The sequence below is a fragment of the Sorex fumeus genome, unplaced genomic scaffold (assembly GCF_029834395.1).
Source record: "Sorex fumeus unplaced genomic scaffold, SorFum_2.1 ptg000044l, whole genome shotgun sequence".
Taxonomy (NCBI): Eukaryota; Metazoa; Chordata; class Mammalia; order Eulipotyphla; family Soricidae; genus Sorex; species Sorex fumeus.
The window spans coordinates 9741037-9755470 of record NW_026606101.1 but is presented as its reverse complement, the minus strand read 5'-3'; the positions used below and the strand labels follow the sequence as shown (position 1 = coordinate 9755470).

The 14434-nt window shown below is 55.4% G+C and overlaps 1 protein-coding gene across 6 annotated transcripts in view; it reads left to right on the top strand.

The window, feature by feature from the left end:
- The window catches only part of DLGAP4 (DLG associated protein 4), a 181638-nt gene that overhangs the window by 162760 nt on the left and 4444 nt on the right, over positions 1 to 14434 (top strand). For 4 of the 6 annotated variants that reach the window (XM_056121480.1, XM_056121479.1, XM_056121483.1 and 1 more), the window contains 3 exons: positions 698 to 1059; positions 3161 to 3249; positions 3786 to 4198. In XM_056121480.1, coding sequence (XP_055977455.1) covers positions 698 to 1059; positions 3161 to 3249; positions 3786 to 4198 — 864 coding nt within the window. Of the gene's footprint in view, positions 1 to 697; positions 1060 to 2824; positions 2905 to 3160; positions 3250 to 3785; positions 4199 to 14434 lie in introns of those variants that run through there. The other 2 variants (XM_056121481.1, XM_056121484.1) reach the window with 2 other exon arrangements.

The window sequence follows — 14434 nt, the reverse complement described above, 5'->3', positions numbered from 1 at the left end:
GTATGTTCCTGTTCCGGTAGCTTCCTGGAGGGAGGATCTGTCTGGGAGACAGCTGGGCTTGGCCTGTCACCGTCGTCACCATGCTCAGGGGGCCCCTGAAGGGGGAGAGCACCCAGTGCCCAGCGGGGGCCTTTGGAGTTAGCACGCTGAGAAGGAAACCGTGTCATGGCCAGCACCTGATGTCTGGCTCAGAGACCCGCTGTTCGCCAAGCAAGCCGCGCGGCCCTTTGGTGTTCTGCATCCTCGCCGCGGGCCTGACCCCGGCCAGGCTGAGACGGGCACCCGTAGTCTTGTGGGAGCAGGTGTGGAGAGGCTGACGGAGGAGGCGCTGGGCTGCAGGCTGGGGTGCCCGTGTCGCTGGGCAGCTGAGAGGGAGAGAGAAGGGAGTTGGAGGTCTCTCGCCGAGCTTCTTCAGAAAGCAAACAGACCCCTTCTTAGTTGTCCTGACACCTGCTCCCTGGCCCCTGCCTGGCCTGGCACGGGTCAGGAGAGGTGGAAGGGGTCAGTGTGAACCCCCGGCACCCCGCACCCCTGTAGGTGGGGCCTCTGTCTGTCTTGGTCATCCCAGTGTCTGACCTCATTTCCATTCCAGAACTCCTCGCTGAGGGCTGGGGGCACCTAGGGCCGGGCTGGGTGGGGCCTCCGGCTGGGGGCAGGGGTCTCACCGCCTCCCCGCCCTCTCCTCCCGCCCCTGCAGGCTCGTCATGCCTAGTGGCGTATAAGAAGACCCCGCCACCGGTCCCGCCGCGCACCACGTCCAAGCCATTCATCTCCGTCACCGTGCAGAGCAGTACCGAGTCCGCCCAGGACACCTACCTAGACAGCCAGGACCACAAGAGCGAGGTGACGAGCCAGTCAGGCCTGAGCAACTCGTCGGACAGCCTGGACAGCAGTACCCGGCCCCCCAGCGTGACCCGGGGCGTGATCACCCCGGCCCCCGAGGCCCCCGAGCCACCCCCGAAACATGCAGCTCTGAAGAGTGAACAGGGGACGCTGACCAGCTCCGAGGCCCACCCCGAGGCCATCCCCAAAAGGAAACTGTCATCGATAGGAATACAAGTAGGGACCTTTTTTTGCACTCTGCCCTCACCCCCGCCCCCCGCCCCTGCCTGTGTGTCCTGACATCTGGAGGAGGCCCCCCTTCATCTCCCCAGCGGCCACAGGGCTGTCCATCCTGTCTGAGTGACCCAGCCAAATTCTACCCCTGGCCACGCCTTGTGCCCTGCAGGGGTCCGTGGCCCTGGGCGCCCCCCTCCCGCTGCTCTGATGGACGGTCCCGGTGAATGTGGTCACACTCAGCCGGCCATCTCCTGTCCACTGTTTGCCTGTGCGGTGTCTGTCTGTCCACTTCGCCCATCCACCCTGCCCGCTGCCGCGGGGCAGGCAGGACTGGCCTAACAGTTCTCTGATCCGAGGTCACGTGGGCGCGGAGACCACAGCCCACTCGGCGGCCACAGGAGCCGCGTGGCGCGTACATGCCGCCGGGCCGGCATGCCTTGAGCTGCTTGGGTGGCTCCAGGGGGACTTTGCCCAGAGCCCTCGCGGGCCTTGGGGACAGGTAGGTGGCTCGAGGTGCCAGGTCAGAGAGAGAAGAGTGAGGAAGAATCGGCTCAGACGGTTCCCCAGGCCCCGGTGGCTAAGGCCAGCGCCAGCTCCCGGGAGCCACACGCCGAGTCTGCCCACCATCCCCCGTCCCCTGGGCAGGGGCCACCAGCTTCCTCACCACGGCTCATCACTGTCCTGCTTGCACCAAGCGGTGACCCATCCCCCCAGGACTCCCCTGCCTGGCTGCCCCTGAAGAAGGCCAGGGCAGGCAGGAATTGGGGGGGAGGTGCTGCGTTTCCCAGGGTGGGGGGGCAGGGAAGGCCAGGTGGGGGTCTCAGGTTGCCAGGGAGCTCCATTTGCAGCCACCCACCAGCAACTGGAAGTGGCCACAAAGCACTGGAATCCACGGGCGGCAGGGAGGGCGGGGTGGAAGTGGAGTCCCACGTGCGCACCCCCCCGCCCCGAGTTTCCTCCTCCCCATCCCCCCACCCCCGGCCCCTGTACTGCCCAAGCTTCCTTTCTCCCCACAGAGGGGCCGGCCTGGAATATGCCCGCTCTGGGCTCCGGCCAGCCCCCATGGCTGCTCCAGGAAGGCTTCTTAAGAGCAGAGGAAGGGGCCCCGGCCCAGCCCGTGTCCCCAGCTTCCCTGGGTCTCTGATCGAGTAACCCCGTGGACACCCCCATTTTCCCCTTCACCCGACCTTGCTTCACCCGACCGAGCTTGGTTCCTTTCACCCCGAAGGTCACGTGGGGATAAGTGCTCTCGGGCCCACCCTCCCACCCCTGGCCAGGAGGCGTGCTAGGGCAGCAGCTTCCCAGAGACCCCCACCCCTCTGTTTCTGAGGGTGCCCTGCAGCCTCCTATCCCCCCCTTGGTGCCGTGAGCCCGAGGTCAAGTGGGTGGATTCCTTCCTTTATTCATGGGCCGTGATGGACCCATGTGGCCTCACCAGCCTCACCCCTCCCGTTCCCTGGACCTGCTGCCCATGTCGGCCACAGTACCGGCTCTGGACTCAGCTCTGTCCTGACCCCCTCAACCCCCAGTGCCAGCAGGAACCTCAGCACCCCATGAACAAGGCCCAGGATGGTAACCCCGATGTCCAGCAACCTCCAAGCTTTGGGGTTGTTTGTCCTCTTTGCCCCCAGAAAGTGCCCCCCCACCCCCAGGCTCCAGCAGCACCAGATAACGGCTGTGGCTTTGTGTGTGTGTGTGTGTGTTTTCTTTCTCTTCCGTCGTCCTCTTTTTTTTTTTCTTCTCCTTCTCTCGGATGCGTGTAAAGGAGAGGACTAGAAGGAACGGTTCCCACCTCTCGGAGGACAACGGACCCCAAGCGATCGATGTGATGGCCCCCTCCTCAGAGTAGGGAAAGCCAGTCATCTCCGCCCCCCCAATCCCCCCACCTGCCCGCCCGCCCGCCTCCGCGCGAATGAGCAGTGCCCGGCTTGGCCCGGCCCGGCCTCGGGCCCACGTGCCGTGTCCGCATGCCTCGTGTCTGTGCGTCCACACGTCCGTTCTGCATCGTCCCACCGGTGTGGATGCCAGCAGCAAGTGTGGTGTTTGTTTTTTTGTCTTTGTCCCCGTCTCCGTGCCGTGGCTGTCGTTGTCCTTCAATAAGGTTGACTGCATTCAGCCAGTGTCCAAAGAGGAGCCCAGTCCCGCTACCAAATTCCAGTCCATCGGGGTTCAGGTAGAGGACGACTGGCGGTAAGTGGCACGGAGGCGGCGGCCGCTTCCCCCCGCCTCCCCCTCCCTGCTCTCTCCTCCCCTGCCGCCTCCTCCTCCTCCTGCTCTCCCCCACCCACCCCTCCCTGCTGGATTTCTAACGGCCAGGCCGGGCTGGGGGTGCAGGGCGGGGGGTGGGGTTGGGGGCGCCCCTGGCACCCGGCGGGCGGGCAGACGCACCCTGGCTCCCGTGAGCTTAATCGGGCCGCGGAGGGGCAGGGGGGCCCCGGGCCGGGCTCCCCCACACCTGTGTCGGGGGTCTTCCCGGCCCCACTGCAGTAAACAGACAACCTTATGACCTTGTCCGTGTGTGCGTGTGCGTGTGGGGGTGTGGGTGGGCGAGGGCTGAGCTGAGAATGAGACGGGCGCTGTGGGGCCTGCTTTAGGCGCATGGTGAGCAGATGTGTCTCTCTGTCTGCCGTGTGTCCAGGCCGGGCGGCCTCCGGTCCCTGGCCCGTCCGTGGTGACCCTCTCTCCTTCCTGTCCCTGCCTCCCCCCTTCCGCCCCGCCCCCCGCAGAAGCACCGTCCCCTCGCTCAGCATGTCCTCCCGCCGGGACACCGACTCGGACACCCAAGATGCCAATGACTCGAGCTGCAAGTCGTCCGAGAGGAGCCTCCCCGACTGCACCCCACACCCCAACTCCATCAGCATCGACGCCGGTCCGCGGCAGGCCCCCAAGATTGCCCAGATCAAACGCAACCTCTCCTATGGAGACAACAGCGACCCCGCCCTGGAGGCGTCCTCGCTGCCCCCGCCGGACCCCTGGCTCGAGTCCTCCTCCAGCTCCCCGGCAGAGCCCGCGCAGCCCGGGGCCTGCCGCCGCGACGGCTACTGGTTCCTGAAGCTGCTGCAGGCCGAGACGGAGAGGCTGGAAGGCTGGTGCTGCCAGATGGACAAGGAGACCAAAGAGAACAATCTCTCGGAAGAAGGTGAGGCCTGGGGCCGCCTTCTGCCTCGGCGCTCTGGTTTTCCTTCCTCCCATCACCCCCCAACCTCCCCACCCCCCGGCACCTTCCGTTTTCCAACTCAAGCCTTGTTCCAAGAATGACTCCAGACTGGGAGGGCTCAGGCCTCAGTTTCTTTGTCCGGAGTGCAGCTCTCATGAGGCCTGGCCATGGCCCAGAGCCGGTGCCTAATGGAACCTTCAGGGGCACCTTGGTGGGTCCAGCGGGTGGGAAACTGCCCCCCACACTCCAGCCTGCCCTGTGAGACGGAGTAACCTGTGGTTCCAAAGCTTTGTTTCTCTCAGCTCTGTTTTCCAGGAAAGCACTGTAGCACTGTCTGTCCTCCCATTGTTCATCGATTTGCTCGAGCGGGCTTAGTAACGTCTCCATTTTGAGACTTGTTGTTACTGTGTTTGGCATATCGAATACGTCACGGGGAGCTTGCCAGGCTTCGCCGTTTGGGCAAGATACTCTCAGTAGCTTGCCGGGCTCTCCCACAGGGGCAGAGGAATTGAACTCGGGTCGGCAGGGTCAGCTGCGTGCAAGGCAAAAGCCCTACCCTTTGTGCTCCAGCCCAGGAAAGCAGTAGGGAAAAAATAAGAGTTTACCTAAATTCACAGGTGGTTGGTTGGTCGATAAAGGGGAGAGGTGAGGGGCAGAGAGGTACACAACAGGTAGAGTACTTGTCTGGCATGCAAACATCCTATTTGATCCCTGGCACCACCCATAGCCCCCTGAGCCCCAGCAGGAGAGAGAGTCAGCCCCGAGCATGGCTGGGTGTGGCCCAACCCCCTCAGCCCCTCCCTGACAATAAAACAGATGTGAGGGGTGGTTTGGTGACCGCTTGGAAGCTCAGACCTTGCCCCCAGAGCAACACCTTGTATCAGCTGGGTTCGGTCAAAGCTCTGGTTCCCAGGTCACGCCCCTCCGTGGCAGGTCAGGGCTCCAGAGTGTCCAGGGGGCCAGAGCCAGCAGCGTCCCCCTGACGGGTGGGTGTGGCCAGGGCCTGCACCTTTGATGGTTCAGAGAGCACATCAGTGAGCGTCTCCATCCTCCGGGCCGTTCCCAGCTTTGATGTCACACCCGCCGCCCCGTAGCCAACTCTTCAAACAGCAGTGCCTGCAGGAGTAGGTCGGGGCTGGATCAGTGTGGGAGCCCTGGGGTTCTGTCCCGGCACCACCTGCGTGGCCCAGCCCAGAGATGCCAGAGACCCCCAGGAGAACTGGTCGGGGCTGGCCAAGCCTTTGCTGCAGCCCTCGCCGCTCAGTTGTCTGTTTTGTTTTCCCTCTTGCTACTTTTTGTTGTGTAACAGGATGGCCCTCTCTAGAATTAAGGATCATTATATATTGATTTCCTGCTGCAATGGATGAGCGCTTAGGGCCTCCTCCCCCGCCCAGGCCCTCCTCCCTCCAACAGTACATCACAACTTGGAGCTAAACAGCCAGGAGCCGGAGAGACAGCACAGGTGGTCAGGGGGAAAGGGGCCTGCCTTGTGTGTGGCCATCCCTTCTTCAGTCCCTGCCATCACATGGCCCCCTAGGCACAGAGCCAGGAGTGGCCATCAGGTACTGCCAGGTATGCCCCTCCCCTCCCCCCAAAAAAAAGTGCAATAACAAAGGAAACCCATTACTATAAATGTAATAGCATAGTGATATTTGTTAGGGCGATGAATAACATGATCTAGCAAATTATTGGAATTTGGAAGATACGAAGGCAGTGGAGGCGGAGCCATAGCACAGCGGGTCAGGCGTTTGCCTTGCATGCGGCTGACCTGAGTTCAATCCCTGGCATTCCATGTGGTCCCCCGAGCTCCCCCAGGAATGATTTCTGAGTGCAGAGCCAAGAGTAAATCCTGAACATTGCCAAATATGACCCAAAAAGCAAAAAAAAAAAAATGAAGGCAGTGACATTTTAGGAAAACTTCTGATCTGTGTGATTATTTTAGGAAAACAATGTGATCTGTGGTTGCTTTCAGTGGCAAAGAAACAGCGACTGCTAATGTTAAACAAAGCAGCTGTGGGTCTCAGGCTGGAGTGGTAGGACAGGGGATAGGGCGCTCGCCTTCCTCAAGGTAGACCCGGATTTCATCCCTGGCGTCCCATATGGTCCCCCCCCCCCGCCCCCTCCCTGGCACCACCAGCTAAAACTGAAAACTGAAAATAGCAGCACTTGAGGCGAAGGGTCCTGACCAGACTCTTCCCGTTGCCTCATGTTTATCAGTCACAGGTGTCCAGCAGGACCCCCACCCCCTCCGCCCCCCCCCCCCCGCATCTCCCTCTCAGCACAGGGCGGGCTCTCATAGAAGGACAAGTTAATAATAATAGTCATAATAGAGAACCGGGGCCTGGAGCGATAGTGCTACAGGCAAGGCATGAGCTTTGCGAGTTGCCAACCCGAGTTTGATCCCCAGCGTCCCCTAAGGTCCCCCAACGTCCACCAGGAGTGAATCCTGAGCACAGAGCCAGGAGAAAGTCCTGAGCACCACTGGGTGTGGCCAAAAAAAATGTTTTTCAAACTGCGCTTCGTACCATTTGTTTCTCCAGTGAGAAGATGCTCGCCCCTAAGGAAACAGTGTCCCTTCCCATGTTGTTTGAAAGGAGGGTTCCTTTCAACAGGATTGTTTCTGGTCACCCCCCTCTGCTGTTCCAGCTGACCTCTAGAGGGAGCCGTTGCCATGGCCCTTGGAGGCAGATGCAGGCTGAATACAAAAAAAAAAAAAAAATCAGCAGGCACAGGAATCATTTATTTTGCTTGTTACAATGGGTAATGGAATTTTGAAAAAAACAAACGTACATATATATATATATATATATATATATATGTGGGCCGGAGCGATCGTACAATGGGTAGGGCGTTTTGCCTTGCACACAGCTGACCCGAGTTCAATCCCCAGCATCCCATATGGTCCCCCAAGCACTTCCAGGAGTAATTCCTGAGTGCAGAGCCAGGAGCAACCCCTGAGCATCACTGGGTGTGACCCAAAAAGAAAAAAAAAAAGAAAATACTTCAGTTAAAGAAAATTTGTGAAAATTGTTCTGTCTCACAAGGGAGTCATCCGCGTCATTGTCTTGAGGGTTTACTGAGCTGCTTGTCACTCGCTGCGCCGTCTGTGCCAGTTGAGCTTCATGGGCTCCCATCTGCTTTCCCTTGTAATGTGCTGTGCTGCTACGCAGCTGTCAGGATTGTGCAGTTTGGAGGGGTCACGGCTGCGCTCCGGGGGCTGCAGGGTCTGGGACTGCCCGGTGCGTCTCAGCGGCATGGCCTGCATCTTTTCTGAGAGAGATGAGCTGCGCAGCCGGGCCGTCTGGAGGATGCGGGGGGCTATAGGGGCTGCTGGGAGTATGGAGGGGAGGCTGCCCGCCCCCCACTTGGAGAAGTCCCAGAGTTCCCAGCCCAAGAGTCGGTGTATCTGGAAATTGTTGGCCGGGTGTTTCTGCAGAGATGAGTCTTGCAGCAGTGAGGGTGGGCCCTTTGCAAAGTGGCTGTGGGGTGTGGTTGCAGCTGCCCGGGTCTCAGCAGGGCGGGGACTGGCCTGCTCCCCTCCCACGGGTGCCTGTGAATTTCAGCAGCGTGGCTTGCCTCTGTTCCGAGTAGTGTTGAGTGTACGTGGCAGCTGCCGTGGGGTGAGGAGAAATATCCTGAATCCAGTATGCCCGGTGCCGTTTGTTCTAAAACCATCTTTTCCTCATTGGCCTTGGTGCCCTGGTTAAAAGGTATCGACGAGGGTTTGTTACAGAGCCCTTTATTCTGTTCCACCCATCTGTTGTTCTCATCTAAAACATTTCATAAGTTCTTAGCGTGTTTACAGGTATAACTGTCCCCCTCACGCCACTTTTTTTTTGCTGCATTCCCCAAATTGCAGTGCGTTGCATTTTGTTTTTGTCCTCCGGTGTTTCCTGAATTTCTTTGTGATTTATTTGAAACATTAATAATCGCAGGGTTGTGGCTGGAGCAATAGTACAGCGGGTAGGGTGTTTGCCTTGCACGTGGCTGACCCAAGTTCAATCCCCAGCATCCCACATGGTCCCCCAAGCACTGCCAGGAGTAATTCTTGAGTGCAGATCCCTGAGCATCACTGGGTGTGACCCAAAAAGGAAAAAAAAAATTAATAGCAGGGTTTTATGCACGAAGCGTTCCAGCACCACACCCTCCACTGGATTGTCAGTTTCTCTCCACCATGTCCCAGTGCCGCCCCAGCCTCTGCCCTGCTCCCCCTGCAGTGATAAGCTTCCTATGATCATCCACGTCTCAGTGGCTGAGTCCTTTGGGTATTTGTTGTTTCCTTACGATGTTCAAATCTCCCACAAGAGGGAGATCGTCCTGTGTCCGCCCCTCTCCTCCTGGCTAACTTCTCTCAGCATAATACTCTCCAGACCCATCCACACAGCAGCAAATGGCTTGGTTTCATTTTTTTTCTTAACAGCTGAGTCGTATTCCACTGTGGGTATATGTAGATACCATAGTTTCTTCACCCATGCATTTGTTCTCCAACACTTGGGTTGTTTCCAGATCTTGGCTATAGTCAGTAGAGCTGCAGTGAACACAGGAGTGCAGATGTATTTTCTGAATAGAGTTTTGAGGACCTGCTGGAACCTATAGACAATCAGCTCCTAGTGTTTTGAGGCGCGTCCGTGTTGTTTTCCAAAGAGGCTGAACCAGGTGACAGTCCCAGCAGCTGTGGCCACGATTCCCATTCACCACACCCCCGTGGGTGTGTTGGTGTCTCTGGTGGGAGATGGTATGTCACAGAGAGCTGCTGCTTCTGTGTCTGTGGTCAACTTAGCAGGCCTTGAAATCTGAGACAGGGACGCCTTTATTTTTGTTCAGAGACGGGGGAAAAATGTATTTACATCTTTATTCATCCAGTAGTAATCTTAGAATTAGTATGTTAAACACCTCAGGAAAAAAAAAGATTGCTGGAACAGTGACTGGAAATCGAGCTGATTGATTGATTTTGGGAAGCCTGATGTCTGTGTTACCTGCTCAGCTAGGAAGGCTGTTTACTGCCCCGCCCGTTGATTTAGCTCTCCTTTGGTGACCTTCTCTTGGAGGTTGATTCATTTTTTTTTCTCTGGTGGTCTGACATATTTTTCCTGGGTTTACTTCTGGTGTTTCCTAGTTTTTACATTTATATAAAATGATTTTTATATTTGCATGTTCAAATTCACTCTTGCTAGTAGGCAGGCATTGCTACATTCAGATATATTTCTGGAACCCTGCGGCTGATCTTCTACCCAGATGCTTTCTCTGGGATTCATGTCATCGGTCGTAAGACTGTTTGCTCAGTGTCTCTTGAATATTTCTGTGTCTTGGGTAATGACTAGAGTCTTGGTCTGGGGTGGGAGAGTTGGAGGACGGGAGCGGCCCTTTGGCCTTCATTCACCCAGTGACGGAGCTTCTGATCTGCCAGCCACGGTACACACTAGTCTCGCTTCTAGAGATGTAGCAGTTCCTGCCCTCATGGAGACAGAAAGTAAACAAATAGATCAGCAGACATACGCTCTGGAAGATGATAGTTTATGGTTCAGAGGGGAAAATCAGACTGAGCACTTTGGGAGGGGCTGTGCCCCAAGCCCAGGGGAGGTGGCCTGGGAAGGTCTCGCCGGATAAGGGAAATCCACTGTGATTCAACTGTTAAAAAAAGAAAAGAAAAGAAAGAAAGAGGGGGCTGGGGCAATAGCACAGTGGGTAGGGTGTTTGCCTTGCATGCGGCCGACCCGGGTTCGATTCCCAACATCCCATATGGTCCCCTGAGCACCGCCAGGGCTAATTCCTGAGTGCAGAGCCAGGAGTAACCCCTGAGCATCACCGGGTGTGACCCAAAAAAAGAAAAGGAAAAAAGAAAAGAACTTTGGTGCAGAAAGAGCCAGAGAAAGAACTGCTGAGGAAGAGCTGCCTGCCACAGCGTAGGGGTGTGGGGGTGCTGTGGGAGGCAGGAGTGGGGGGGGGGACGCAGCCACTGTCACCCCGGGCTCAGCTAGGACGTGACTTTTACTCCAGAAGAGAACTTGGAGAAACACTTTCTGTCTTCTCTGCCTCTTCTTTTTTCAAATCCAGTAAAGCAAAGAAAACATTTCATTTATTTTTTGGGCAAGGTGGGCGGGAGGCTACATTTGGTGACTCGCAGGGCTTACTCCTAGCTCTGAGTTCAGGGGTCACTCAAGGTGGGTTCGGGGGACCATATGGGGTGCTGGGGATCAAACCCAGAGCTGCCACATGCAAGGAAAGGCCTCACCTACTGTACCATCACTCCAGCCCTGCAAAGAAATTTTATTTAGGAAATAAATATTTCAGAAATCTTATTTAGGGAGAGAGAGAGGAGAGAGAAAGAGAAGAGAGAACCTCATAAAAGAAATTAAGCACAGGTACCAGATCAAACACAAGGGAACTTTAGAATTGGAGTGTCCAGAGAATTTTTGCTACAACCTGATGCTTTTTTTTTGCAGCAAATTTTATTGATTTGCTATTTGTTTGCAAAACTATAAAACGTAGGGAATACAGTTTCATACTGTTCGTTGTGCGTAGACCTGATCATCCCCACCTCCAGTTCTTTTTTTTTTCTTTTGCTTTTTGGGTCACACCCAGTGATGGACAGGGGTTACTCCTGGCCCTGCACTCAGGAATTACTCCTGGTGGTGCTCGGGGGACCATATGGGATGCTGGGAATCGAACCTGGATCGGCCGCATGTAAGGCAAACGCCCTACCCGCTGTGCTATTGCTCCAGCCCCGCCCCACCTCCAGCTCTAGTGCCTTCAGACTCTTACAATAGTGACCCCCTCCACCTGGCCAGGCCCCCTTCCCCTGTGGTTGCCAGCATATTGGCACAGAGTTTATTTTTTATTGTATTCTGCTAGATTGTTTCCCATGGTTCTGGTGTGAGTGTGACCCTGTGATGATTGTCTTTTACCCACCGTCTCGCTTAGCATCACCCACTCAGGCCCCACCCACCCGATCACGGAAGCCCGGGTCAAGCATGGTGAGGGTTGCCAAAGGACGTGGAGGTTGGTCCCCGTGTTCTGAACAGTGTAGGGATGCAAGTGCCTTTTCCAAGGAGTGTTTCAGTATCCTTTGGGTAAATGCCTACTAGTAGCTGCTTTCTACGTTATTTTCATTTTTAGTTTGTTGTTGTTGTTCGTAGTTGTGGAGGCCACAAGTGGTGCTTCCAATTCAGGCTCCACGTATGGTCCCCAAGCACCTCAAGGAATGACCCTGAGCACAGAGTCAGGAGTAAGCCCTGAGCCTGGCCTTGTGTGGCCACACATTCCTGAGCACCACCACCCAAAAAAAAAAATGTCTTGAGGTAGTGCCAGAACCCAAACTCTTTTTTATTGCCGTTTGATGTCCTCATTGGTTTCCATTCATAAGGTCTTCCTGTCATTCAGTGCGGTGCTGGATTCCAAAATCCCAAGAAAGTTCCAACCACAGACAGAAGCAGCCCTGGAAAAGGGCAGCACGCCGCCCCACAGCCTGCTGCTTGCACCAGATGCAAGAGTTTTATTTTATTTTTGCATTTTAACCACACCCAGTGATGCTCAGGGGTTATTGGCTCTGCACTCAGGAATCACTCCTGGCGGTGCTCGGGGGCCACAGGGGATGCCGGGGATCAAACCCAGGTCAGCCTCATGCAAGGCAAACTCCTACCTGCTGTCACCAGAGACCCAGAGTTTAGAAATCAAGCGACACATAGCTTGTAAAGGAGCCTGCGTGGCACTTGACTCTCGGCTGCTCTGGGCCCTGTTACACATTTGAGGTTCGGGGGCAAGAGCAGAAGTACAGCAGCACTTACCTTGCATGCAGCCGACACAGGTTTGATCCCCGGTATACCAGCTGTGTCCCCCCTACCCAAAATAAAAATTTGAGTTTCCCCAGCTCCCTTGTATGTGGAAGTCGATGCCAGGTACACCTAGGGCACATTCTAAAGGCCTGCAAGCAACAGACAGCAGCCGTGACTCTGCAGAAGAGTGCTCCAGAGCGAATCGGGCCTTTCTATCCACAGAACCCCCAGCAGGTGACTCATTTGTCTGCATTTCCCCTTCGTCGAATCATTTTCCTGCTCTAGTATTCTAGGGCTAGAGTGATAGCACAGTGGTAGGACGTTTGCTTTGTGCATGGCCGACCTGGCTGAGCTGGGTTCAATTCCTCCGCCCCTCTCAGAGAACCCAGCAAGCTACCGAGAGTCTCTCGCCCGCACGGCAAAGCCTGGCAAGCTGCCCGTGACGTATTCAATATGCCAAACACAGTAACAACAAGTCTCAAAATGGAGACGTTACTGGGCCCGCTCAAGCAAATTGATGAGCAACGGGAGGACAGTGCTACAGTGCATTGTGAGACCTGTGTAGAATGTTCTTTCTTTCTTTCTGTACTTCAATAACTTTAATAACAGTTTCAGAGAAGTCTTAACTGCTGTCTCCCTCAAGTTTCTGCTCCATTTTCGCTCTTTCCTTTTGGACTCAACCTCCACACGTTAAACAGCCCTGCCATGTCGGTGTCTCCATTCTCTGTTCTGCATTTTCTTCCCTTTTTTTTTTTTGCCTTCCTCTGAGCCCTCATCTGGTTATTAGTTTACTGAATCCATCTATTACGGTCTTAATCCTATGACTGTAATTTTCAGTTCTAGAATTTTCCTCCTCTCCCACTTCTCTTTGCTCTTCTACTGAGCAGGACTCACCATGGCTGCTCACACGGGTGCCTGCACACGGGCTCACGAGAGTCCCTCCCAGACCCTCCACTTGATTCTTCTGAAGATTTAGGCTTGCTTGGACCCGTTCGCTGTTTTGTTTTGGCTTGGGGGCGGTGCTACAGCTGAGGGTGCTCAGGGGACCGTGCAGCAGTGGGGAATTGAACCCAGGGCTCCTCCATGCAGAGTCTGTGCACCAGCCCTTGAGCCACCGCCCTAGCCCAGGCTCCTTCCTTCCTTCCTTTCGGTGCGCAGCCTCCCAGCACTGCTTTTGGGGTCTCTCTCTCCCCCCAGGTGTGCTTGGGAATTTTTCTCTAATGCCATAATACCAGAAACTTCCTTTGAAAAGCAGGATGATTCTTGCACTCCTCGAGAAAGGAATTACAGGGCTGGAGCAATAGTACAGCAGGTAGGGCATTTGCCTTGCACGCGGCTGACCCAGGTTTGATTCCCAGCGTCCCATATGGTCCCCTGAGCACCGCCAGGAGTGATTCCTGAGTGCAAAGCCAGGAGTAACCCTGAGCATCACAGGGTGTGACCAAAAAAAAAAAAAAGAAAGAAAGGAATTGCTCTGATGCCAGCCCAGGAGGGTCTGAACATGGGCTCAAGCTGGTTCACAGCTGCATTTTGTGGCGGCTGTTGCCCCAGGAGCCGCTGTCATGGTGAGCCCTGAGGCTGCCTGCTGCCCCGCCCCGGCACTGCACGGCACGGGAGCCCCAGCTTTTCCCCGTGCAGTACCTGAAGCTGTGTTCAGCTGAGGGGACTTTTTGTTTTGCTTTGTCTTCTGGCCACACTTGGCAGTGCTCAGGAGACCATCAGGGTGCTGGGGATCAAACCTGGGTCAGCCTCTTGCACGGCAGACGCCTTTGCCGCTGTGTTCTGGCTCTGCCGGGCTTCCTGCCTTGTCCCAGTCTCCCTAGTCTGGGGAAGTAACCAGAAACTCTGTCTCAGGAATTTGCCTATTCTAGGTTAGGTGGGTGGAATCATACAGTCTTTTGTGTTTGGCTTATTTCACTCAGCATGATGTTTTCAGGGTTCATCCATATTATAGCATGTATGAGAACTTTGTTTTATGCTGAATAATATCCCACTGTATGTATATATGTTTTGTTTATTGACGGGTTGTTGAAACCTTTAACTATTGCAACGGGGTGGGCTGGAGGTTTGAGCCACTCCTGGCTGTGCTCCTGGATCACTCCTGGCAGATCTCAGAACATATGTGGTGCTGGGGATCGAACCCTGGTTGGCTGCTTGAAAGACGAGTGCCCACCCTCTGTAGCCTCTCTGGTCCTGTGCCTATTTGCAGTTGCTTGGAGTATACACCAAGGAGTGGAATTTGTCATCTGTGTGGCATTTCTATATTAAAACTTTTGGAGGAATTCTCAAAATTATTTTCTACCAGAGCTGTTACCATTTTGCATTGCATAAATTTTCTCATTTCTGCACAAGTTTTTCCACCATCTTTGCCACTTTGCCAGTACTTTAGTTTTCTTTTTTTGGGGGGGAGGGGAGAGGCAAGGGGATGAGCAGCAGGGAGTGGGCA